Raw genomic sequence first — 27,972 nt, forward strand, 5'->3', positions numbered from 1 at the left:
TGGAGATACAAAACTGGTCAGGTCAAGAGAAAGATTAGGACTGGATAAATAGATCTGAGAATCATCTGCATAGGAATTATATTTTCTCTTTTTTCCCATATTTCTCTCCAAAAGGGTCTAGTACCTCAGCTCATATTTCAAAACAGGACCCTCTTGTGTCAACATCTGATGCCAACTATTCCCCACATGCAGATATAAAGCACCAAGTTATTATTTTCTCCACCAATGAGAATAGTTTTATGAAAATTCATCTGGTTTGCCCCCATCATTACATAGAAATAAATATAAAGTTTTGTACTTGACCTCAAAAAATAAGCTTCACAAGTATAATATGAGAGTAAGTATAACTAGATAGACATTTGTCTGAAGAGAGGGAAAAGGGGGGGGGGTCTTACTGAACAGCAACCTCAAAAGCCACCAACAATGTGAAATAGCAGCTAAGGAAGGGAATGTGATCTTGGGCTGTATTGAGGGTATAGTGTCCAGGACTGTGGAAGTAATGTGACAGTTCTGCCTTATTCTACTCTGGGTAGATCACTTCAAGCGTATTAATGTTCATTCCTAGATATTTTGGTTTAGGAATGATATTGATAAGCTAGAAGAGAGAAATCAGGATGATGACATGCTTTATTTTATCTAATTTAAGAAATTGGTGATGTTTAATCTGGAAAAACTCATAGGGGACATTAAAGCTGCTTTCAAGAATCTGAAATATTGCCATTGGAGAAAGGAATTAGATTTGTTCAGGTTGCCCAGGGAACATAACTAGGAAAAATAGATGAAAGGTAGAGAGAGAAAAATGTTGGCTAGATAGAAATAGGGAAAAATTTCCAGGCCATCAGAGTAATAACCCAAGAAAAGATAATAAGTTGACTGTGGGTGCCTTGAAGTCTGCAAGCAAAGGCTAGGTGAGCCCTTCTCCAATAAATCATAGAGGGGAGTCTTGCTCCAATATGGAATGGATTACAAGACGCCTGAGAGTCTTTCTAATTAGGAGATTCAGTGAATCAATGCCTATTTAATAATCTGTGAACTGGCTCATTACCTCTAGTCTTTCTCTGCTCTAGCATATACTTGACACCACTGTCAGCAAAATCCCTTACTTGGCTACCCCTCACCAATAAGTGTTTTAATCCTCAGTAGAATCCTTGAAGCAGAGACAATCTAATTTTTGCATATCTGTTTGGTCTAGCACACATTAGATATAACAAATTCTTGATTAATTGGTGGATTATGTAGTTCAATCTCCTCATTTTACAGAGGAGGAAACATGAAGTTATTCTTAAAGTATTTCTGATATTTCCTTGGGCTTCAAAAGTATCTCAGATATGTCCTTGGTCTTCAAAATAACTTTGATTTGTTTTGAAAAACCTGATTTAAGGGGCAGCTTGATGACTCAGTGGCTAAAGAGACAAGTCTACAGATAGGTTCAAATCTGGCTTCAGACACTTCCTAGCTGTATGATCCCAGGCAAGTCATCTAACCCCAATTGCCAGCCCTTGTTACTCTTTTGCCTTGGAATCAAAACTTAGTATGAATTCTAAGACAGAAGGTAAGAGTTTTTAAGTAAATTAAATGTTTAAAGGAAATTGATTTATAAAATATTTCCACTCTGCACCAGTCCCATCAATCTGATCTCTATATTCCTTCTACTAAAAAACTTTGAAGAGTTACCCATCATCTACAAAACTTATCCTGGCAATCAAAGCCCTGATCGATCTGGTTCCAAACTAATTTTCTAAGCTTATCTCACACTATGTCTCCCTCCACCTCTTTGTTGAAATTTCCCCTTTATTCAGGTCTTAACTGGGATATGTTGAGTTAGATATGCCTATGGAACATGTAGTTCAAAATATCCAAAGAGAACCCAGGAGCCCTGATGAGATCACCAAGCAAGATAGAATATGTATACCTAGAAAGGTCCATAGACTGATGAACTATGGATAATCTCACTGAGCTTTCCACCCAATCATCAGGTCTTAGAACACAAAAATACCTTGCTAGTTGTCTATTGATTGTAAGAATTTCCCAATTACCTACTTTGTAACTCTTGCTCAAGGAAGAATCAGTATTACTATTACTATGAAAAAAGGGTATAAGATTACTACCCTGTGGCTCCATTTGTGATTCCTGATGCTATTTAGATCAATATTCTCTTCTTTGGCTACCATTCCCCAATATATGTTGTTACCTCTACCTCTTCCATGATATCTTCCCTGATCCAATTCCCATTCCTCCTCTCCCACCTACCTCCCAATCTGGAAGTTATTTCTTTGAATCCTAAATGTTCAGTTCAGAAATTTCAACTATGAGTTCATACTTTACCCATCTCAATTTGCCCTTCTTTAGCAGCAGGTCCTCCAGGAACAATGGATTTCACATATATGCCTCCATAGCACACACTAGTGTTAATTCCACCCTGAAAAAACCAAACATGCCATTTGTCAATTCCAACATCAAAAAAGCAAGATAATGAGTCTCAGCAAAAGTTTAATTCATATGTAGCTTCGTAACAAATGTAGTACTCTGTGAAACACAAATGCATATTATAAAAAACTTTCATAGAGGGGGCAGCTGGGTGGCCCAGTGTATTAAGAGTCAGGCCTAGAGATGGGAGGTCCTAGGTTCAAATCTTACCTCAGACACTTCCCAGCTGTGTGACCCTGGGCAAGTCACTTGACCCCCATTGCCTAGCCCTTACCACTCTTCTGCCTCGGAGCCAATACACAGTATTGACTCGATGACAGAAGGTAAGGGTTTTAATTTTAAAAAAAAAACTTTCATAGAAATGAATTGAAGGAAGAAACAATTCTAATGCGGATATAACCCCTTGTCAAAGTAAGTCAGACCATAACATTTCAGGAACCATTTTATAAACAGATTTTCTCAAAACACATCAGTTATTTTGAAGGTCAAGGAAATCACTATACCTGAGATACTTTAAGAATCACTGCAAATTCCCTACTTTGTAAAATGAGGGGATTAGACTAGATAATCCATCAATTAAATAAGATTCATTATAGTTAATATGTGCTAGACAAAACAGAAACATAAAAGGTAGACTGCCCCTGCCTAAGGGAAATTTCATTCTACTGGGAGTTATAACATGTACTGGTAAGTGGCAGCTAGGTGGCACAGTGGATAGAGAGCCAAGCCTAGAGTTAGGAAGATTCATCTTCCTTAGTTAAATCTGATCACAGACACGTACTAGCTGTGCAACCTTGGTCAAGTCACTTAACTTTGTTTGCCTCAGTTTCCTAATCTATAAAATGAGCAGGAGAAGGAAATGGCAAAGAACTCTATGATCTCTGCCAAAAAAAAAACAAAAAAACAAATGGAGTCATGAAGAGTCAGACATGACTAAAACAACAATAAGTCAAAGAATGGAGTACTGATCTAGCTAGTTTTCAGAGATCAAAAACGGAGTCACAGGGTAGTAAGCTACCATACTCATTTGATTATTCTTCCTGAGCAAGACCTGGATAGGCAAGTGAGTAATGCTTACATCAAAAAGGTAGGAGGTAAAATATCTGAACTTTCTAGACTCAGGAGATTGGATGGATAGTTCAGTGAGATGATGCACAGTCCCTGACTCAAAGGCTAGGTCTACATATTCTATCTTGCCTGGTGATCTCATCAGGTCCCCCTGGGTTCAATTATCATCTCTATGCAGATGATTCCCAGATGTATATATTTAGCCTTTGTGTCCCTCCTGAACTCTGATTGCAACCACCAACTGTCTTGAACTAAATGTGCCATTTCCCACTTGTCATGCCCCTAAGAGAACCCATCTTTCCCCCTACACCTGCTCCCCAAATTTGCTATTTCTATGAGGGTATCACTCTCCTCCCAATCTCAATATCATCCTTAACTCCTCAATCGAATTCACCCCTCTTATATAATATGTTATCTAATCTGGTTGTTCCTTCCTTCACCCCACTGTCTCCTACACATTGCCTTTCTCTCCATTCACAATAGCTGCCACCTTGGTACATCATCTCTTATTTGGACTACTGCAATAGTACTCTAAATACTTTCTTATTGCTTTCCCTCCCTCATGTTTCTTCTCAGTCCAATACGTCATCTATTCAGCTAATAAAGCAATTTTCCTAAGGCAAGATCTGACTATTAACTCCAGGGTCAAATATGAATTCCTCTATTTGTCATTTAAAGTCCTTCATGTTCTAGCACCTTACTAAATTTCCAGGATTCTTACCCTCCCCAAGCCTGGGACACTCTGCTACCTAGCATTTATACAACACTTCAAGGTTTGTGTTTAAAAAAAAAAAACACTTACCTTCTGTCTCAGTATCAATAAGATAGAAGAGTGGTAAGGGCTAGGCAATCAGGGTAAAGTGACTTGTCCAGAATTACATATCAAGGAAGTGTCTGAGGTCAGATTTGAACCCAGGTCCTCACAAATCCAAACCTGGCACCCTATTCACTGTGCTACCTGGTTGCTCCATTAATTATTCACATAGATTTTTATAAATATTATCTTACTCTCACAGCATCCTTGGACATAGCGGCTGTTATTACCCCTATTTCCCTGATGAGGAAACTGAGGCTGACAGAGGTTAAATGTCTTGAACACAGTTACATGGCTATTAAAAGTCTAACATTCGATTGGAACTCAGATCTTTCTGACTCCAGATCTGACACTCTATCCATTGAACCTCGTAGTAGTCTATATCTTCTCACCTCTGCCTCTTCTTTCCCTGACTTTCTTCAAGTCACAATTCAAATCCTGCCCTCTGTAGGAAGTCTTTCTTAGTCCATCCTACTACTGGTATCATTCCCCTGAGATTACTTTCCATATAGCTTATATATACATACCTACTTACATGCTATCTTCCCCTATTAGAATAAGAGCTCTTTGAGAGAGAAGGAAGAATTTTTTAATTTTTTTTAATTCCCAGCACTTAGCAAAGTGCCTGGAACACAGGAAGTCTTTAATATATGTTTGTTGGCTGATTGACTGACTCAGATATTTTTAAATATTATTATGCTAGGCTAGAAACAATTAATTTTGCACTATAATAAGCAATGCTTTGGCATCTTTTTCAGGCAGGATTGTCAGAGCTGGCTTATTACCCAGCTGCACCTTGTTAAGCAAGAAGGCAAGCAAGATGAAGTAGGGAGGTGTGCAAATATTTGTCTATTGCACCCCAATACTAAAAGCTTTTACTGTTGAGCTAACAGCAAATCAGTCATTTTGTCCCTCTGGGAGCTGAGACTTGGTTGACTTTCTTTACCTGATCTTTACACTCGATGTAATTAATGGAAAGTGCTCTGAATTTGAAATCAGATGATATGGGTTCAAATCATAGATCTACTCCTTACAAGCTGTGTGACTAGACAAGTTGATTCATTGTGCTGCATCTTTTTCCTCAAGTGAAAAGAGGGAGTTAAAATATGTGGCTTCTAACATTCCATTCAGCTCTAAATCCTATGAGTCTATGAATAAATTGTTCTTCAGCATCCCAGGGGGGTAAGTATTTCATCCCTTCACCTGTGGACTTTATAAAATCTATTGTCAAATACTTAACAGTTACACTGATTCCAAAGGTCCCATTTTCCTTAACCAATTCCACACAGTAGGTTTGGTTGCTGTTGTTTTTTGCAGATGGTGAAGGAGAGGCGGAGCTGATATCCTGTACAGAGCAAGAATGGGAAACAATCAGGATAATTGGTTCCATTTATGCAGCTGGTTGAGTGGCGTACCTTTAACCTCTTACCACAGGAGACTACAGCAATGTCTGATAATGCCACACATCCAGAAAAAAGCTGGAAAATAGGCAGTAAATTCCCAGTCCCTGAGTGTTTGTTTTATTTTTTGTTACTCCAACTACTCAGCTATCAGAGTGAAGCATTCCATTTTTATCTGGCTCCTTGACACTGGAGGCTAGACCAGTCTTCTTGAACAGTAAGAAATATTCAGGGGCTGCTTCACTGGTCCATTCAGCCATGGTATTTGGACTGGATCTCTGATTTTGTATTCTTTTAATTTTTTTCTACTATGGCCAGACAGAAGTTCTCTAGGGAAAGAGATGACCCCGTCAAGAACAGAGAAAGAAAATACACATCTTCATGTTGTGGTATGCCTGATCCTTCTGGCACCACTGGGGGTTATTGTCCAATGCTTTCGTATGAATTACTTTTTGCCATTAAATATGCCATTTCTTTTGGAAAGCAGTATGGCAGAGGGGATAAATTGGTGGCCTTGGAGTCAGGAAGAACTGAGTTCAAGTCCTGCCTCTGATACCACATATGGGACTATGGGCAAGTCATCTAACCTCTCACCCCCACCTCAACCCAATCCTCTAAAGATACTAGTTGGGGGGGGGGTCCTAATCTACATTGTTGAAGGAAGTTTTCACACCAGGAGTTCCCTACACTAATTAAAATCTCATTTCCAGAAAACCTAACACTCCCCCCCCAAAAAAGCCATGTGGAAAACTTTCAGAGAAGATTCTTTCCTTTCTTAATCCTACCCATGTTGTGGCATTAATATGTATATTTCCTCAAGATACTCTCCAGAAAGTGCTCCCACTTGGCATGGAACGAGAGCCCTTCTGGGTTTGTTCTGTGCAATTCAGTACACTAAGCATCAGTGTCATAGCTCTTGAAGGTCCCCAGTACCTCCTTGCAATAGCAGAGATAACTGCAGGTAGCTCCAGATCCAGAAAAGCTCTCAGCCAGTCTAGCCTGATCTTCTCTTGACCCAAGCAAGCATCCCTTCTCTGTCTAAATGTCTCATTTGCATCTGTAGTATCTTATAGGATGCTGCCCTTCATCACATGTTTCTAAACCCATTACCTCTCACTCCAGATAAGGGAATGAAGGCAAAAGTACTAAATCCACCAAGAGAATCAGTGTGGTTCAAGTAGGCCAATGAGTTGTAGAATATAAGGTATGCCCAGGTTTTCTGTCTTTTACATGGCCATGGTAGAAAATCCATGAAACTGGATAATTTGTAAATAAAAAAAAAAAAACAACAGACCTCTGTTAAGAACAAATATGATATGAGATTTCATCACTGTGGTTGCATCCATGTCCTGACACAAAATCCCTGCCCTTCCATGTTTCATTCCATGTGATTCTTCCCTTTGATGTCTCCAAAATCTTCCCTTTTTTCTGACCAAGCCTGTGATTTCACCAGGATAGATCAAAGAACTACCTCCCTCTGCCAATACAGATCAACACCTGAGTCTTGCCTGGCACGTTGAGATTAAACAACTGCCCCAGCATCATACAGCCAGTATATCTCTGGGAGGAAACACGTAGTCAATTCTTCCTGTTCGATTATCTTTATAATAATAAACAGCATGTATTTACATATCACTCTGAGATTTGCAAAGCGTTTTATAATTCTGATCTCATTTTATCCTCACAACAACTTTGGGAGGGAGGTTATATCATTATCCCTATTTTAGAGGTGAGGAAACTGAGACAAATAGAGATTAAGTGACTTGCCCAGAGCCCTACAGCCAGTAAGTGTCTGAGACCAGACTTGAACTAAAGATTCCAGATCTGGTACTCTCTCCATTGTACCACCTGTATCTTCTCTGCCACATGGCCTCTCCCAATCCTCCTTAAGGAGAAATAAAATATTAAAAATAAGCCTTTCAGGACCTATGACATTTCCTTCACTATATTTCTTTGTTTTAACAGGCTGACATGCTACAATATATAGCTTTTCATTTGCAACCAGTCTCAGGTGGTAATTACCTCTGAGCAGAGTCCGCCAGCTGATGGAGTTAGAAGCTGAGGTTGGCCCAGGTTGGGCACCAAGCTCTGAGAAAGCATTGCCTGGAGCTCATCAATATTTATGTTTTGCTCTTTGCTGTATGATGAACAGCTCCTTTGAAGGCTCTTTCTCCCACTGGCTGCAGGAGAGACCTCAGACCTGGCAGGGCTGTGTTTTCTCTGACGGTTCATTCCCTCTGTGGATGCTGTCTCACAGACTTCTACAAAAACAATCCAACAATCAATTGCCAGCCCCTGGAGAGCAAGCAAGAATCTATATGTACATATGTAGAAGTAGGCATGCATCTTTGTCTTTCAATCAGACGTGCCCTTTTTAGGGGCTTTGAAGTTGCCCATGTCAGTAGTTCCTGAATGATATAATCATTCACTGGTTTGTTGTTTTTTTTTAATTCTTTGGCAGAGAAGGACTGGGGAGGAGGCAGGAGGTGCAATTACACAACCTACTAAATGAATGAATGTTATGTTTAGAAAACAGGGACTGGAATTATGAATTCATTTTTTTTTAAACCTAAAAATGTTATCACTAAGCCCAGATTGGCTGAGAATCCAGTATTATATAGTCAATGGCACGAGAGATTGGAAATCTGGAGACTCAGTTCAATGAAAGTGTCTGATGTGGCATCTGGAAGGTCTAGGGTCACATCCATTCTCTTAACACTCTTTTGCTGTCAGCCAAGAGTAACTCACTTAATGTCACCTACCCTCAGTTTTCCTACCCATCAAATGGTTGGCTTGAAAACTTTCAAAAAATTAAATATGTCCCTAAGTTAGAAAGGGCTGCCTTGAGAAGCACAAGGTCCCTCCTTCTTGTAGATCTTCAAGCAGAAACCAAATGACCACCTGGTTTGATGTATTAGAGTTGGGGGTTCCTTTCATGTATGGGTTGGACTACTCCTACTCTCAAATTCTGTAATTTTGGGAAACAAGTATAATAATATTATTATTATTTATCATGTAGGCCTTTTTAAAAATTGAGTGAGATGAAGTATATAAATGTTATGTCAATTTTAGTGATTTATGTATACTCAAGACATTCCAAGATTTTTACTTTAATAGTTTTTTATTTTGTTTGTTTGATTTATTTTATATTATACATTATATACTTTTTTCTATTTTTATTTATTTTCTATTAAATAAGCTTTAATATCTTTTTTGTCATGTGTTTTTTAATTTTATATTATTTATTTTATGTTTAATTTTCTATTTATTGATTTTATTTGTTTTTTATTTTTATTTACTTTATATATTTTACACATTATTTATTTTATATTATGTAAACTTTAATAGTTTAATCATTGAACTGCACTAAATCTTTGGGAACATCCTCTGTGAATATTTCTCTCTAAAACACATATAGAAACATACACATAAATATACACAGATTAAAAATATGTATTTACATATATAGCTGTATGTTATATGATTCATGTGTATAGCTATACTGCATAAACACATGTACATATATAATATGTGTGCATCCTATTAACATACATGTAGATATGTGTGTATGTGCATGCCTATATATATGTATATGTGTCATCCATTATCTTTGTTGGTTTTATGATTAATTAGTCACCCACCTATCTGAATATAACATTTTTTCATCTATAAAGTCATAACAATAATCTTATTGCCTATTCTTTTGAGGAAAGTAAACTCTAAAGCTGCTAAGTAACTGTGAGTTATTATTATTAACCAAGTTTTTTATACTATATCTATGATTTCATCAGTTCATAGAACGCCCAGATCAGAAAACTCCTCTCCTAAAGGAGGTCAGCATTTTGGTTTTACAAGTTATAGTAACATAATTATTGTAATATGATATGTTAAAATATAATAAAAATTAAAATTTTGATTTAAAAATTAGTTTTTAGAAATTATAGATATCCCTTCTACATCATGACTCTCCTTATCATGTTTTCTATACATTGCAGGTCAGGATAAGAAATTAAATGGGAATTTGGGGAGAGTTTTGCAGAAGGTACAGATGACATGCAGAGGCCAGAAGATGACACAGAAAAAGGCTAGAAACTCAGAAATACATAAAATTTATATAGAATATTATATATTGTCAACATATTTTATTTTTTATACCATAATATACACTATTTTTAAGTTAAAATAAATAAAAAGTTAAAGTTTGCAAAAAAATATGAAAGTCAGCAGACAATACACAAATGCTTGAAATGTTAACATTCACCTACTGACCATTTAACCCAATAAGGTACTATAAACACCCCATTAAAAAAAAAGAAAGAAAAAATTCAGACTTCTTCTCTGGTATGACTGAAGGACCAAAAAATTTTGCATGGATTTTCCAGATCTCAGAGACTCCAGGATGCCACTAACTCCCATGATGTTAAAGGGATACCTGTATAGTCTCAGAATCTTCCTAGGACATGGTAAGGTTCAGTGACTTGCTCCAAATTTCTTAACCAGTCTGGAGTTAGGTGTTGGATTTGAACCCAGTTCTTTCCTATTATGGATTCAAGCTTTCTATCCATTATGGTTATCTGCCTCTTTAATAACACTTTACCCAAAGCTAAATGTGACCTTTTCCTCCCATTTCAGAACAGGTAAGGAAGGTGCTGATCTAGAGAATAAGGAGAAAAAAGCATAAAGAGAGCCTCCTAGCAAGATGAATCAAACAACCAAGAGGAATAATAGCAATAACCATTTATCTAAAGAAATTAACCTCAATCCCACACTCTCTCATTATCTATTTCTACAGAGAGAAAGAGAGAAAAGTCCCAGCTCTGCAGATTCTAAGAAAATTCACTTTAACAAACCCTTATTCCAAATCTTCCCATCTTCCCCCTCCAGAGTTCTCAGCCAGAGGCTGAATCACAGCAGTGATGTGAATTTGTGTTCATCTTGCCTCACTCCCCTACTGGCAGAATAGACATAGGTTGGTTTCACTCTGGGCAAATTTCACCAGTCATGGGGTAAAATTGTGTTCCCCCAGGTAATTGTTTAAAAAAAAAAAACAACTTGGAATCTCAAAGTTGGAAGGGAGTTCAAAGACCAAATAAGGCACCTTATAATAACATAGAACTCTCCTCTGTCCTTCCACCTCTCCAACAAATGGTGATAGGGGTGTTTTTTGCTTGAAGACTCTAATAAAGGAAATGCACTGGTGATTCCACTTTTGCATAGCTCTAATTTTTACAGAGGTTTTCTTTATGTATTGCATAAATTGAACTTCAGTAACTTCCACTCATTGTTCCCAATTCTTCTCTATGTTCACTGTAGACTTTGAGCATTTTAAAATTTAGAAGTGGAAGCAACCTTAAACTTTTGTAGTGTATAAGTAGAAATTTTCTACCTTTGAACTATGTTCCCCAGAATTCCTTTTGTATTTCCCAGCATCCTTTTTCCTTTGTTTACATGGGTCTTTATGTGATTGTTTATAACTTTCTGGGACTTCTCCCTCTTTCTCTTCGAGATCAGGGCTTGAATTAGCTCCTTTTTAACTCTAGTTTTTATTTTAATAAATCTTATAAATATAATACTTGACCTATTGTATATTAATTTTAATTCTCACAGTAGTCCAGATCCATCCTTTTAAATATGGAGAAAGGGAGGTTTCAAAAGAGAAACTAAGTTGCCTGGCATGATATGTTGAATGGAGTGCTGGATTTGGATTTGGTCACAATAGACACATTTATCTGAAGTAATAATAATAACTGATGTTCATATGGCATTTTAAGTTTTGCAAAGAATCTTACTTATATCATCTCATTTGATCCTAAGATGAGCTTTATTATTATCCCCTTTTTTTCTGATGAGGATATGCGAAGTGTCTTGTCTATGGTCCCACAGTTAACCATATGAAAAGTGCTTCTCATTATCCCCCCCTACATTCTGTCTCCTACCTTGCTTTTCCTTAATGTGCCTCTACTTATAAATCTATATTTGCATGTCTACGATGGCTAGCCATGCCAGGGGTGGACTAGTTGTGAGGAGCACACAATGAACTGATAATTACATCTAGCCACTACTAAAAGGATTTTCACCTTCAGGGGGGAATTTAAAGGTTTGATCTGCTCCCCTTAAATTTCCTATCTATTGATCTATGAAACTATATTATTTAGCCATTCATTACCGATGGAGAAAAGCAATTTTTAAAGTCCTCTGGATACTTACAGGAGTCAGTGTTCTTCACTAATCTCTTGAGCTTTCCATTCCTAAAAAAAAAGCAAATCTCTCAAAATCCACTTTATCTCCTACCTTTGGGTTGAGAAACAATCAGGTCCAATTTGTCAGGAGAATTCTCAATGATTTTAACAGCTGTATTAAATGTGACACCCTCCAAACTGATGTTATTCAATGATATTATTCTCCCTCCTGGAAAAATGAAAGCATTCAGAGAAACACAGAAAATAAATAAGCGAGAAAGAAAGTTAACCCTAAATGAAATCATTACAGCTCACACATTCAGCTAGTACTGGAGTTTTTTAACTTGACTGGCTGAGATGAACAAATGTTTCTTTGGTTGTTATTTTGTTTGTTTATAACTTCATTTTGCTACAGTTAGCTTCCTTTGTATTCCCATGTATTTAATGATCTATTTTTAAATTTATTATGGGAAGCAGAGTTCATAGGCTTTACCAGACTGCCAAAGGGATCATTTGACACAAGGTTAAGAAGCCCTGATATTAATGGCTAACTCCTACTTATCACTTTAAGATTTGCAAAACACTTTACATTTGTTGTTGGGTTTTTTTTTTTCATTTGACTCTTGTAACTTCCCTTTGAGGTAGATGCTATTATTATCTCCATGTTACAGATGAGAAAACTAATACTGAGACAAGTAAAGTGACTTTTCCTACAATGACAAAGTTAATAGATGTCAAAGGCTGGATTTGAACTTGGATTTTCTCGACTACAAGTGCAACGCTGTCTGTTGAGCCACCTCTTTGTCTCAAAGTGCTTTTGTAAACATTGTTTCATTGGAGGTTGTCCAGGTATTACTGAGAGGCAGCATAAAGCATGGAAATCACCAAAGGATTGGACTTGGAATTTAAACTTTAACTTGACTCCATTCAAGTCCAACCTCTGATATTTATTAGTGATCATATACAAGTGATTTAACATCTCTAAGATTTCGTTGTCATTGTTATTAGGTGGTTCTAGTCATGTTCAGCTTCTTGTGACCCCATTTGGGGGTTGTTGTTTTTTGATAGAGAAACTACAGTGATTTGCCATTTCTTTTTCCAATTCCTTTTACAGATGAGGAAACTAAGGCAAAAAGGATTAAATGAATTACTCAGGACCATACAATATGTGTCTGAGGCTGAATTTGAATTCATGAAGATAAATCATCCTGATTCCAGGTCTAGAACTCTATCCCCTGCACCACTTAGCTGTCCAATAAGCACTGAAGAGGGAACTAAAAAAAGGAACTGAAATCCAACTTAGCTACCAACAAGCCCAGAACCCTTTCCCTTATGAGCATCCCACCTCCATGTACCTCCCTCTCTTCCCACACCCCATCCCCACCTTGGCACACACAAAATTCCATTATTTCTCTAGCAAGCACTTTACAGTAAAAAATATTTCACATACATGATCTCATTTGACACAGCAATCTCATGCAAAGCAATGGTAATTTAATGAGAAATGCAAGATTTACCTGGCTTAATCATTTTTGTTCTCTCAGCAGGTCCCCCAGGTATAATGGAAGTAATAAAGATTCCAAGGTCCAATTGGTCCACATTTTCACTTCCAATAATGACAAATCCTGCAATAGAAGATGATATTTAAGGACATGCAGGTTGCAAGACAGTATCATGGCCTTCAAGCTATGGTGTCCATAATGTAGGAGTAATGATTTCTTTGGATGATGTAATAAGCAACAACAAAACAAATGAACAGTAAAACGTTAAAGCACAGCTCAAACAATGAAGTGAATGTTCCCCAAACATCTACTGAGGAGGATGCCCTACTAATGGACCTCTGCAGCCTGTAGGGCAATCAGAATAAGTGGAAAGGATTTGCAAAGACACAGGTCTCCAGTTGGGCCCATTTTTTCAGGATTTCATCTCCAGAATAGGTAAGAAAAGGATAAGTATGGCAGAGTGGGCAGTGTGATAGGCTTAGCATTAGGAAGCAGTTAGTTTAAATTGTGACTCTTGATTTTTTCTACTTATGCGACCATGGGTAAGTCATTTCACTTGTCTAAGCTTCAGACAATTCTCTAAAGCTATAAATTATATGCTTTATAAAGGAACTTGGAAAAGAGACTCAGAGAAGTGCACATATGGGAAATGGGGTGAGGTGAGGAGAGCTGTTATAAAACCCTAAATATAAAGTGCTTAAGAAGTCTAAATATAATAAAAATTAAAAGATTAACAAATGACATGGATATAATCTTTATACTGCCTTGTTATTATTATTTAGTCATTTTTCAGTTATGTCTAACTTTTTGTGACCCCTTTTGGGATTTTCTTGTCAAAGATACTGGAATGGTTTGCCATCTCCTCCCATTCATTTTACATATAAGAAAACTGAACCAAAAAGATTAAATGCCTTAGCCAGGATCACACATCTAATACATATTTGAGGTGTGATTTGAACTCAGGAAGATTTATCTTCCTGACTGCAAGCCTGATACTCTGTTCAGTAGATCACCTGGCTGCCCTTTATGCTGCCTCTGGGATCTTATAATACTATCAACATGAATTAGTCTCTTAATAATATTAAGAAGGAAGAAGAACCTACTGTAGTAACTAGAGTACTGGACTTAGAATCAAGACTTCCTGGGTTCAGACCCTCCCTCTGACACTAACCAGTTTTAACTCTAAGTCACGTCTTCACATCTTAGGGTCTCAAGGAAGTCCCTAGGATTTCCCTCCTAAAGCATAGGTAAGTTGTGAGCTTCCCCACACTGGGATAACCCCCGAGAAATAGGCTAGAAAGATAAATTATCCCCATGACAACAAAGGGTAATTAAAATATCAGTTGTTTAAATGACTTACCTGATGCCACAAAGCTAGTAAGTGGCAGTTCCTAGAACTCAGTTCTGTTTGATTTTTTAGTCCAATGTTTTTTACAGAATTGCCACCTGGGTCATTGTTAATGTTTAACAATCCTTCAACTCAGTCAAGTCTTATCTACTCTTTATCTCATTCATCACAGATATCTCCTTAATTGTCTTTTGCCAAAACCACCATGACTGGGAAAACTAAGTCTACAAAGCAAGAACTATGGTCTTCAAATCTTCCACTGTTTAAGTCTCCAAATAATTTTTAGAATCATCACCCATTTTCTCCTTTCCTTCTTTCATTTCCTTCCTTCCTGCTTTCTTTCTTTCTGTCCTTCCTTTTATCTCCCCTTAATTCTTTCTTCCTTTTTCCTTCTTTCCTGTCTTATTTTTTGTTCTTTCCTTCCTTCATTCCTTCCCTATTTTCTTCTTTCTCTCTTTTCTTCCTTTTCTTTCCTTCTAACTTTTTCCTCTTCCTTTATTTCTTTATTTCCTTCTGTGCCTCTCTCCTTCCTTGCTTTCCTTATTTCTGCCCTTTATTCCTTTATTCTCACCTTAATTCCTTCTTCCATTCTTTCTTGCTTTCTTTTTTCTTTCCTTCTTTCCCTCTTTTCTTCTTTCTTTCTTTTCCTTCCTTTTTTTCTTTCCTTCTTCCTTTTTTTCTCTTCCTACTTCTTTTATTTCTTTCTTTATTTCCTTCTCTTCCTCCTTCCTTGCTTTCCTTCTTGCTGTCCTTTCTTCCTTTATTCTCACCTTGATTCTTTCTTCCATTCTTCCCTGCCTTCTTTTCCTCTACTTCTTTCTTTATTTCCATCATTTTTCTCCCCTTAATTCCTTCTTCCACTCTTTCCTTCTCTGTTATCATCTTTTTTGTTCTTTTCTTCTTTCCTACCTTCTCCCTTCCCCTCTTGCTTCCCTGTTTTCCTGCTTTCCTTTCTGTCACAGAAGCTGAATTCTTATGCTTCACTAAGGCTCAAATACTACTCATTATATGTGTTTTGGGTTCCACTAATTACCCCTCTCTCAAAGACTTGTCTCCAAAGGAAAGCCTTCAATTTCATGTATACTCACTCTCCCTTGCCGCTAATTCCTTCTCATCTACCTACTATCATTACTAGATCTCCTCAGTCCTTAAAAATAAATATATATTCCCCCTATCACTTATTCATCTATTATCCTATCTCCCTGTTTCCCTTAACTGTTCAACTTGAAGAAAAAAATGTCTACATCTTACACTTGCATTTCCTCTCTACCCATTCTCTCCTTCAGTGCTAGTAATTGAACTACTTCTCCCATCACTCAACTCACACTGCTCTCTCTCAGGTGAGCCATGACCTCTTAATTATCAAATTTATTGATTTTTGCTGTTGTCATCTTTCTTGGCCTCCCTGAAGATAGGGAGGTTAACTACACTTTCCCTTACTCTTGTTAGATGATTCCTTCTCATATTCAATGAACTTTTTCCTTGTTTTCCTAATGTTTCAATAACATTCTTTCTTTTTTCTTGATGGATTTACTTATTTTTCCAATACTGTTTAATGTGTGTCCTCCCCTCCCTTCTTCATTAAACATAAGTTTCATGAGGACAGATACTCTGCCTTATTTAAATAATATCCTTCTCTTGGCATCTAGTACATCATTTTGCATTTAATAAGTGTTCCACATGAGTCTGATGAATTATGATTGACCCTTGGACAAAGAATATCCATGATGCATTAAGGCAGAAATTTTTAGCCTGGGGTATATGAACATGTTTTTAAAAAACATTTTTAAAACTGTATTTCAATATAACTTGTTTACTTTGCAATGTCATCGACTTTATACAATGGATTTTAAAATGCTACTGAGAATCAGCTTATAGGCTTCACCAGACTAAAAAGGATCCCTGACACAAAAAAAGATTCAGAACTCCTATGTTAGAATCACATAAAGAGAAGAAAAAAAGCAGAAGTAGTCTAGAAAAGAAATTAGTCTGACTGAGAGAGCTGCAAAACACACAAAAAAGAGACAACTATATTTCCCCATTAAGAAAATTCACCTACCCATAAATGCTTGGTTTCCACATACTTTGGAGAAGATGTTGAATAGCACACAATGTCCATTTCTACTTACCAAAACCATGCTGTGGGTCTCTTTTAAGAGTCACACAAATGATTTCCCTTTCTAGTCCAGTTAGAAAATTTTCTCTTTGAAAATTTTGTGGTCCTGGATGCACAAAATGGAAACAAATTTAAGGTCAAGATATACAATGATGAAGAAGTATTTAATCTGAAGAAAAAAAGACTTAGGCTGGGACTTCACTACTATTTTCACACAAAAAAATCATGAGATCATAGGAGTTTTGGAGCTGTGGAGGAGTTTTAAGAACATTTAGTCCAAGTCCCCAATTTTCTAGCTAAGAAAACTAAAGACTAGAGAGATGGACTTGTCTAAAGTTGTATTAATAAAAATAATCTTAGTAGAGGTGGGATTTTAATTCAAGTCATTTCGAAGAGATATCATATAGGAGAGGAGTTGAACTTGTTCTCCTTGGACCAAGAGAGTAAAAATAAAAGCCCTAGGGAAAACTTAGACAGTTTGTGGTTCAATGTAAGAAAGGACTTCCTGACAATTGTAGCTATAATGAAAGGAGCTAGAGGGAAATGAATTCAAAACAAATGAGAGCTACAGAAAAAATAATTGAAATAAGGAATTAATATCTTGGCATAAGAGATACAAAACTTTGCCCAAGCAATGAACTGCCTGAAAATTAAAATAGACTAAATAGAAGATAATGACCCCATGAAACAATGAGGAATATTAAAACAGCATTAAAAACTAAAGAAATGGAAGAAAATATAAGGCATCACCTAACAAAAAGAATCAACCATGAAAACAGGTTGAGGAAAGATTACATAAGAATTACTGGACTACTTGAAAGCCATGACCAAAATAAGAATATTGACATAATATTTTAACAAACCACAAAAACTACAAAGATTTCATAGAACCAAGGGGCAAAATGGAAATAGAAAAATAATCTATCAGTCACATTAAGAAATAAACCCCAAAATGAAAACTCTGAGGAAGGTTACACTGAAAATCCAGAGCTTATGAGTAAAAGAAAAATATTTCAACCAAAAAGAATATTTGAAGTCCTGAGGAGCCACATTTAAGATTATATATTATACCACTATAGAGAAGTAAAGAGTTTATAATATGATTTCAGAAAGCAAAAAAAAATATGGTCTTACAACCAACAATAATTTACCTGAAAAAACTGAGTATAATCTTAATGGCAAGGGTAGAGAGAAGTTGGAATTTTAATGAAATAGCATTCCAGGTGAGAAGAACAGAGTTGCAAAAAAAAATTCTGAAGCACAAACACAATGATCAAAAGAAATATATGAATATAAACATGAGTAAATAATAATAAGTAACTAAATAAGGATAATTTGTTTACATCATAATATGGAGATTTTATACATGTGTCCCCTCAGAACCTTAACATCATCAGGGGTTAGAGAGTCTAATTAGATGGAGAACCTGGGAGTGGTTCTATCATAATGATCTTTTAAAAAGAATAGAAAGGGATGGGAAGAAAAGAGGAGAGGATGGCTGAGCTAAATTATTTCACATAATCAGAGTGCACAAGTAGAAGTCTACACAAACAATGAGGAAAGGTGGAGGGAATGAATTATAATTGAGTTTCACTTTCAACTGAACTAGTTAAGAGAGAATTACTTATATTTATCTTATTTATTGTGTTAAATATATGTATATAAAGAAATGTATTTTACTGAACAAGGAAACAGAAGGGAAATGAGAGAAGAGAGGGGGAATAAGAAAATATTAAGATTTGTCCTAAGAAAAACAAACTCTAAAAGTGTACAAAAATATTTATAGTAGTTCTTTTTGGGGTGGCAAAAAATTGGAAACTGAGAGCATTCATATCAATCAGGGGATGATGGAATATGTAATGGTATATAAATCTGATGGAATGCTGCAATGCCATAAGAAAAGATAAAGCAGATGGTTTCAGAGAAAGCTGAAAAAAATTAACTAATGCAAAATGAAGTCGGCATTAAGAAGAGAACAAATTATACAATTACTTGAATATTATAAAGATAGATAACGCTGAAAGACTTGGGAACTCTGATCAATGTAATGGCCAACCATCATTCCAAAGGTCAGATAGATAGATAGATAGATAGACAGACAGAAAGAAAGAAAGAAAGAAAGAAAGAAAGAAAGAAAGAAAGAAAGAAAGAAAGAAAGAAAGAAAGAAAGAAAGATAGATTGACAGCTAGATTGACAGCTAGATGGAATGAATGACATTTGTTTTGCTTGGATATATATGTTTGTAACAAGATTTTTTTTTCATCTCTCAATTGGAGGGGGTAAGGGGGTGGATGGAGCAAAGGAAAATTTGTGCTGATTGAAAAAATAAATTTAAAAAAGAATAGCATCAATATCACTAAAGCTTAAAATAAGCAAAGACAACACTAAACAAAAATGATTTTGTCTGGGGTATGTTAGGAGTAACAAGTTTGAAGCAAGGATAAAACATGTATAGATAAGATGATAATAATGGACATTGAAGAGAAGACAAAACAACTCATTTCTTTTCTTTCTTTTATTTTCTCTACCAAGAAAAAAAAACCTTCAGATTTAGGAGGATAGAATAAAAGTGTTAACAAGGAATTAAAAGCCAAAATAAGTAAAGAGGAGGCAAAAATAGAACCTTGCTACTCTCAATGAATTCAAAACATCAGACTTGAAGAAGGGAGTTCAAGACAGACATCTCCCCATTTCCCAGCTGGATGTCTTACCTTGAGATTTTTCTGACTTCTCCACCATGCCCTAAGAACCTTAATATCCTTCAAATTTGAATCAACCTCGATACTTGCCTCTCATTACTACTCTCTGTCCTTCTGATTGGAGGATGGAAGGATTAACTCCAAAACCTCCATTTGAGGAAGAACAACATCTCAGAGCATCCCTTCCTTTTTTCCAGCCAGCTACACTACATTTTGGATTTCTAATGATTTCTCCACTGTGGCCTTACTTCGGCCTTCATCTCCCTCTTCGCTTCTCCATATGTTTTCATCTTCCTTTTCTATATCATCTTTCCCTCATTTGATTTTGAGTTTCTTGAGAGCAAAGACTATCTTCCCTTTTTTTGTAATTATATTTCTTATACTTACCACCACATCTGCACATTAAAAGCACTTAACGAATGTTCACTATTAACTAATGAACAACATCCCAGGGTTACTAGCCTAGGAGATCAGGGAAATATTCTACACATAGATATCAGTTTCAGCACCTTCTGACAACATCTTTTAAGATATAATTGTGGACAAGATGGAGAAAGATGACCTAGAGGATCATTGTCATGTAGATTCAGAAATACTTAAATAATTGGATATTCCAATGGCTCTCATAAGAAGGAGGGACTTAACTCCTTTGATTGGCATCAGAAAATAAGACTAGAAGCAACAGGGATGACAGGGATGAGAGGATGAGAGATGTGGCAAAAAAAAAAAAGTTTAGGTTAAAGGTAAGTTGTTTTTTTAAAGCTTCCCAACACGATTAAAGCTCTTCAGAAGTGAAGTGGACTACTTTATAGGGTGGAGGGGTAGAGATCCTATGATTCTGAAAGTAAAAAATACATTTAAATTGAAAATAGATTATGCAGTCATCAAAATGATAGATGTGTTTTGGGATGTGTATGTATTTTATAACCGTCATGATTCCACATTGTGGCTACACCTCTCCCCTGCAGGGTCAATTTTGTTATTCATTGCTCTGAACCCTGGCATTAAGAGCTTTTCAAAGGAACTCTTCAAACTTCTGGGCTGTCAAAACTGGAATTTCACACTCTCTAGGCACAATCTATCATGACAGCTCAAGGGATGGAAGCTGAAATTTCTCCCAACCGTGAGCAGTTTTAAAAATAAAATTAGCAAACACCATTTGGAAATTTAAAATTCATTAAACTGGAGACAATAGTTAAAAGACTGAACATGTAGTTCTCTCTGAACCAAAACCCACCCTTTTCTGCTGAGTGCTTGGCCTGTTCATATACTTACCAGGGACATTGTTCTGTGCCAGCTGAGCTGACAAACCCATCCTTTGGTTTTCAGTTATATAGAAACATGGCTCTGGCTGTGACCATCCAAAAGAAGGGCTGAAATAAGAAAGGATACCCCAAGATTGTGACACTCTTATAGGAAGGTCCTTTATATTTCCAAATGTAAAACTGGGAACTGTGCCTAATGAGATGGATAGATTATTTCCTCTCTACTGCATGATTTTTTTAAAAATGCAAAACAATTAATTCCCTGTCAGTCAACTCTTATTCATTTGTTTCAGTTGTGTCCAACTTTTCCTGACTTTATTTGAGATTTTCTTTGCATAAATACTGGAATGGTTTGCCATTTCCTTCTCCAGCACAATGTGCAGATGAGTAAACCAAGGCAAACAGGGTTAAATGACTTGTCCAGTGTCACACAGGTAGTAAAGTGTCAGAGGCTAGATTTGAACTCAGAAAGATGAGTCTTCCTGACTCGAGACCCAGTATTCTATCTACTGCTCCAACTAGCTGATCCATCATTCAAATAGGGTTAGTCTAAATATGTTAGAATAAACACCAAGCCAACTAAACCTTTCTTTCTTAAAAAAAAAAAGTCATTATCAGACTGGGAGAAAAGGAAAGAAACTGATTGCACTGACCAAAAACTCAAGAAAACCCCCCATGATTATTAACTTATGATAATCTTTTATTTCCTAGCCTCTCCAAACATTTTTGGCACATAAAATATTTAGCCAGACTCAGTATGTTGATAGCTAAATACAATTCCTATTTTTCTCCCTGAACAGCTTGGAATTACCTAAAGAAGAATGATTGCTTTCTTTAACAGTTAAATGAATTAAAAATCACAGAACAGAAATGCATGCAGAGAGTGAGACAAGAATAAGATGACCTAATTCCATTATAATAAGGTGAGAAGGGCCATAAAGTGCCTTTTTAAAGTCCTTTAATACATGCACCTCAAGCTCAAAATGGTGAATACCACATTGAGTTTTGAGCCAACTGTGGCATATATATGGCAATTCTCTGATGAATTCTAACCTAAAACTTAAATGTCTTATCTGAAGCATTGATTTCTCCAAGAGCCTATACAAATTGCTAAGAAGGACCAAATATTTTCTTAAATGAAAATGTAGCTCAACATTAAAATAGCCTTTTATTCAATTATATTACTATTTTGGTTTATTCCTTTCCCACTAAAATACAATCCCCACAAACTACAATTCCCAAAGAAGACCTCTTATATGATGGCTTGACCCATTGGTTTGAATTGTATAGGATGGGAAAAGTCACACACTATGAATAGTCATGGATGGGATATTGTCTACATTGTTAGAGAGATGGTATACAACAATACAATCATTTATGAATATTAGAATTTATTAAAAGCTTTAAGATTCGCAGATAGTTTTATGTGTATTATCTAATTAGATCTTTCCAACAATCCAGTGAGGCAGATACTGTTATCTGAATTTTACAGATAAGGAAACTGAGACAGAAAAAGTTTAAGTAACTTGTCCAGGATCACACAGATAAATGTCTGAGATAGATTTGAACTCAGATCTTTCAAAATCAAATTTCAGCCTTCTAATCACTTCATCCCATAACTTTCCCTCCTCCAGATGCACTAAAATAATTATTCTTATTTAATAGAGGCTGATAGACTTTTTAGCTAAAAAGAGAGTTCCAGGAAAATATGTTACCACTATCTCCAAAATAGTGGTGGAGATAAAGTGTAGGAAATAGAAATATGAACTTAGAATAGGATCAGGAAAAAAAAAAGTGAGTTCAAATCCTGCCTCAGATACTTATTATTTGGGTAATTGTGAGCAAGTTACTTAATCTTTCTTAACCTCAGTTTTTTCATCTACAAAATGAATGAGGATGATAATAGTACCAATTTCACAGGGATATGGTAAGGATTAAATAGGATAGATGTAAAGACCTTTGTAACTTTTAAGCACTATATAAAATGTTAGCTCTCATTACAATCTAACAACCAAGGGTATGTCAGCAAATGTGAAATCAAATCCCCTTTTTAGTAAAGTCTGATCCATGAAAGTGGAGAGTTTTTTATTTATCTCAAGATCTTACCCAAGCATGAACATTGTAAAGGCACAATGTAAAGTAGTAAAAATACTACTGGGCTCAGAATCAGGAAAACTTGAGTTTAAAGCCCTCCTTTAACCCTTACAACATTTGATGACTTTAAAACATTCTATGACTCCTTAACAAATAAGTCCAAACCATTAAGTATACTAGCTGTTATCTGGACCCTGCCTACCTTTCAAGCCTATCCTCCCATTTACAATCTCCACTTGAGACAAATTGTTCTATTTAACATCCCCTGAACATTATTTTCATATTCTCAACTCTCTACTTTTATTCATGCTATTCTGCCTGCAATGCCCTCATTTCTACCTGCCCAAATCCTACTGTGCTTTCCAACTAAAATGCTGCCTTTTCCCCAAAACTTTTCCTGATCTTATCAACCAGAAGTAATCATTGCCTCCTCCAAACTTTTATGGTATTTTGTATGTTCCCTATATCATTTGTCACATCCTTCCCTTGTGCAAATATTTCATCACTCCTGATAAAATATAAACTCTTGGAGGCCAGGAATTTATGTTCAATTTATCTCAGTATCCCCCATGGTTTCTAAAACAATACTTCACACACAGTACGGGTTCAATGATTATTTGCTGAATGTTCCTTGAAATTAATGTTGACTCTCCATTTGACTTTCATCATGCCTCCAAAATGGAGGCCAGATTCTCTCTTATGAATCATGTAATTCAAGGCTCAGAGGATATTTGAGAACCTGTCTAATGGCTCTCTAAGTTTTAAGAGAACCACTAAAAAGCAGTAGTTTCAGTTAATTAAATAATGCTCTCTTTCATTGAAAGTGTTAATAAACCTGACATACATTGAGGGGTTGATTAATTCTTTCATAAGCATGCTCTATCAGTCTGCCAAGTGATGGCTATTCATTTGAAAGATCTTATAGAAATGTTATAATGATTTGCTAAATTTAGTGGAAACTGAAAATATCATGTTGAGCCAAGAGCCTCTGGAGAGCTGTTCTGGATTTCCTTCTAGATGGCTAGCTGAATGGACAGTCTTCTTTAACCTAAGTCACTTCTCAAAACTGTCATTCCACATTAGTGAGAACTGAGAAGAAATTGTTCTTAAGCATTAGAGCCCAGAACATCTGCTCTAGGGAAGCATTGCGAGACCCAGTGTGCTTCATCCAGAACAGAGCATGATTTTTTATTATTTATAGCATCTAGAAAAGACAGGAAATGGATCAGGATTCTGCCAGATGGAAAGAAAAGAAGATAGAAACAGAAAGAAAAGAAGGGAGGGAAGAGAGGGGAAGGAGAATGTCCAGATCCAAAGAGTAGTCATTAAACAATCAATGTCACCAGAAAAGGAAGTCTCTAGCAGCATATCCCAGGGATCTTTGCTTGGCTGTATACCATGCAGTAATTTTGCCAATGACCTGGATAAAAGCATAAAGGGCGTTTATCAGATTTGTGGATGTCACAAACCTAAAAGGGATAACTAGGGCACAATATGACAAAGTCCGGATTCAAAAACATCAGACTAGAACTTTCATAGGCCAAATATTATAAGATAAAATACGATCTTACAACCTCACAAGAATAAGATTGGGAAAACTAGCTAGTAATTTACCAGGAAAAAACTCCTGTGGGTTTTAGAATACTATAAGCACAGTATGAGTCAACAATGGGATGTGTCAGCCAAAAAGTTAATGTGAGGTGGGGAGGTGGGGGGGGGGGCAATTAAGTGGCTTAGTAGATTTAGAGCCAGGTCCAGAGATGAGAAGTCCTGGGTTCAAATCTGACCTCAGACACTTCCTAGCTGTGTGATCCTGGAGCAAGTCACTTAACTCCCATCATATAGCCTTTACTACACAATATTGATTCTAAGAGGGAAGGGGAGGATTTTAAATAAAAACCAATAAAGGTTTAAAATGAAAAAAGAGAGAGATGATTTCCAAGACAAAGGTGATCTTCCTGCTATACTCTGCCCACACCAAACTACATCTAAAGCATTGTGGTCAGTTACAGGTGCCACATTTAAAAGGACATTGATGAACTGGTAAGCACCCAGAATCAGGTAATTGAAATGATAAAAAAAAAAACATTTGAGTTCAACCAAATGGGAGGATGAAGTTAGAAGAAAGCATCTTAACTTAAGCCATATGGACCTGGATCTATGGATGGATGTTAGGGACTATACATCTGGGAAATTGCAATTTTCTTTCCAATTACTTCTAACTGAAATTCAGAATTTCCCTCAATTATTTAAAAATGTTATTCTGAAAAGGAGTCCATAGCATTCACTGAAAAGTCAAAGGAGTCCATGACACAAAGGTTAAGAATCCTCGGGTTAGAGGAACTGAGGATATTTAGCCTAAGAAAGGACAAGACTTGGGGGGGGGGGGGGATCCAGTTATAACTATGTCCTTATACAGTGTTTGGAAATGGTTGAAGAATGAAGATGTTTAGCTTAAAGAACAATGATCTGTCACAACAGGACCATGACAGCTGTCGTTAAGCATTTGACAAACTGTCATATGGAAGAGGTATCCCATAGTCATATCACAAAAAGTTATCCCATAGTCACAAATTCTATATCTCTCAGGACTATGGGTAGGAAAGATATTCTTTTTTTTTAAACCCTAGTAACAATTCTAGGACAGAAGGGCAAGGACTAGGCAAGTGGGATTAAGTGATTTATCCAGGGTCACACAGTTTGGAAGGCCAGATTTTAACCTGGGACATCCCCTCTCTACACCTAGCTCTCATTCTCCTAAACCACCTAGCTGCCCATCCCATAGTCACATGGTTCTGTTCTCTGTCAAGTATTTTGGCAACTTCCTCCTGAAGAATAGAGATGAAGCTTTTTCTATGTGGACCTGACATGACTATTCAGCACATGAACTTTTTCTTTTGGCATGTAATGATGAGATTCCCAAGATTCCTTAGATCTGACAACCACTACACACATCTTGTGGTTTGTTGGGAATGAAATATAATAAAATTAAGGAAAAAGGGAGAACTAGGCAGGAAAGAGTTGACTACTGAAGAACAGGATTCATCTTTCTATCTGTGGCTTAAAACAGAAATAGCAGGTTCTTTGCTAGAGGTGTTATATATCTAACAAAGAACATAAAGAATATATTTACCTGAAAATCTGCTCAAGGAAGATCAAAACCAAAAGGGAAGAAAGATGGAGAAAACTACTGACAATCTCTTTACTAAAAGTAGAACATTTCATAAATTCTTCAGTTCGTTTCAAAAGGGAGAAATGGAAACTGATTGGAATTGGATTCCAAACATGATCTTGACCAATGAGGAAATACCATCTTCCTTCTTGTAACATGAGCTCTTTAAGAGTAAGGATTATTGAAGTCACTGTATTTATGTCCTCAGCACCAAGCATGGTGCCTTGTATATAGTAAGAGCCTAACAAATATGTGTTATTTAAAAAACATGTTAAGGAAGAGAGACTGAAGCAAAACTCGTGTCTCATTATAAATGATCAATTCATAGCATATGTAACATATTCATAGCAAATATAAAGACTTTCAGTTCTATTTGTTCATATTTCAGTAGTGCTTTAGAATTCCCAAAGCACTTTTTCTACAACAATCCTAGAGTGTAGATGGTGTACCTGGGACATAGTAGGCACTTAATAAATGTTTATTGGTTGATAGGGTAAATTATGTTCCATCATCTCCATTTTGCACAGGAGAAAACTGAGGCTCAAGGATGTTAAGTGATGTGCTTGTTATCACACAGAAAACTCTGGAGCCAAGATTTGAATCCAGAGCTTTGTAATTACTGCAAATCCATGACTCTTTCCACTATATAGCACTGCCTAACTAGAAAAGTGAATTCAAGATCTTAATTTTTAGAACTGCAGGCTCTCTGGGGATATCTGTGACAGTAAAGGCTAAAGATATTTTATAACCTAGATATGTCTTGGCTATAAAAATAACCAGATCTCTTTACAAATGGGCCCATTTACGGTAAACATACCACTGGCGCCATTTTAAAACACCAATTATGAGTATTCAAAATAAAGATACACATAGAGCTTGGCAAAAAGTCATTAGTCTCAGATGTTACCAGACTGCTTGTTTCTTCTGAACGTCCCCAAAAATTTCCTCTGCAAGTTTAGGTCAGTCTAACCAGTCTATATCAGATGGGTACTGGATAATTTCAGAGTCAAGGGAATTCAGAGCTGTGTGAATGACAGTACCCCAAGAGCAAGAATTAATGGATTGATGTGACCTTGAAGGGAGGTCCCTCAGGGCATTGTCCTTAGCCTTGTTCTATTGAACATTTTGATTCGTGCCTTGAATGAAGACATAAATGCCATGTCTATCAAATTTACAATGGCATGAAACTATAAGGGATAACTAATAAGCAGATGACATATTTAGAATGTAAAGATTGCAATTGGCTAGAATGGTGGCTAAAACCTAATAAGATGAAATGGAATAAGTATAATTATAAAATAATATAACTGGGTTTAAAAAATCAATAACAGAAGTCCATATTGGGGGAGGAGAGGCTAGATAATAATAGTTCATGTAAAAATGACTTGAGAATGATATAGTTAAAATTCAATAGAAGTCAGAGGTAGCTAGGTAGAACAGTGGATAGAATACCATGCCTGGAATCAAGAGGACCTGGGTTCAAATTTGACCACAGAAACCTCCCAGCTATGTGACCCTAGGCAAGTCATTTAACCTCTCTTGCCTAGCTCTTATTGCTCTTCTGTCATAGAATTAATACTAAAATAGAAGGTAACTGTTGTTTTTGGGTTTTTTTTAACTCAATAGGCATCATCAGGAAGACATGATAGTCAAAAAAAAATTCATGAAATCTCAAAATGCATTAATGGATGAATAGTATCATGAATGAAAAAGACAAGCTTCACTCTGACTTCATTTTTTCCTCTCTCTATGGTTTGTTCATTCCACTCTTTCCACATGGAATTCTCCTCATGTCTGCCCATTGGAATCCTTCTTGTTCTTCAATGTCCAGAATGAACGCCACCATGAAACCTCTCATTGCAATCATCCCAATGAAAATAACCTCTT

General features: G+C 36.3%; 1 protein-coding gene across 1 annotated transcript in view; it reads right to left on the minus strand.

The window, feature by feature from the left end:
* The window catches only part of FRMPD2 (FERM and PDZ domain containing 2), a 97,975-nt gene that overhangs the window by 16,178 nt on the left and 53,825 nt on the right, over positions 1–27,972 (minus strand). Inside the window, 6 exon segments of the mRNA XM_056815416.1 lie at positions 2,326–2,419; positions 5,550–5,690; positions 7,732–7,970; positions 12,001–12,117; positions 13,406–13,513; positions 16,868–16,981. Of these exon segments, the coding sequence (XP_056671394.1) occupies positions 2,326–2,419; positions 5,550–5,690; positions 7,732–7,970; positions 12,001–12,117; positions 13,406–13,513; positions 16,868–16,981 (813 nt within the window).

This window comes from Monodelphis domestica, chromosome 1, assembly GCF_027887165.1.
Source record: "Monodelphis domestica isolate mMonDom1 chromosome 1, mMonDom1.pri, whole genome shotgun sequence".
NCBI classification, from domain to species: Eukaryota; Metazoa; Chordata; class Mammalia; order Didelphimorphia; family Didelphidae; genus Monodelphis; species Monodelphis domestica.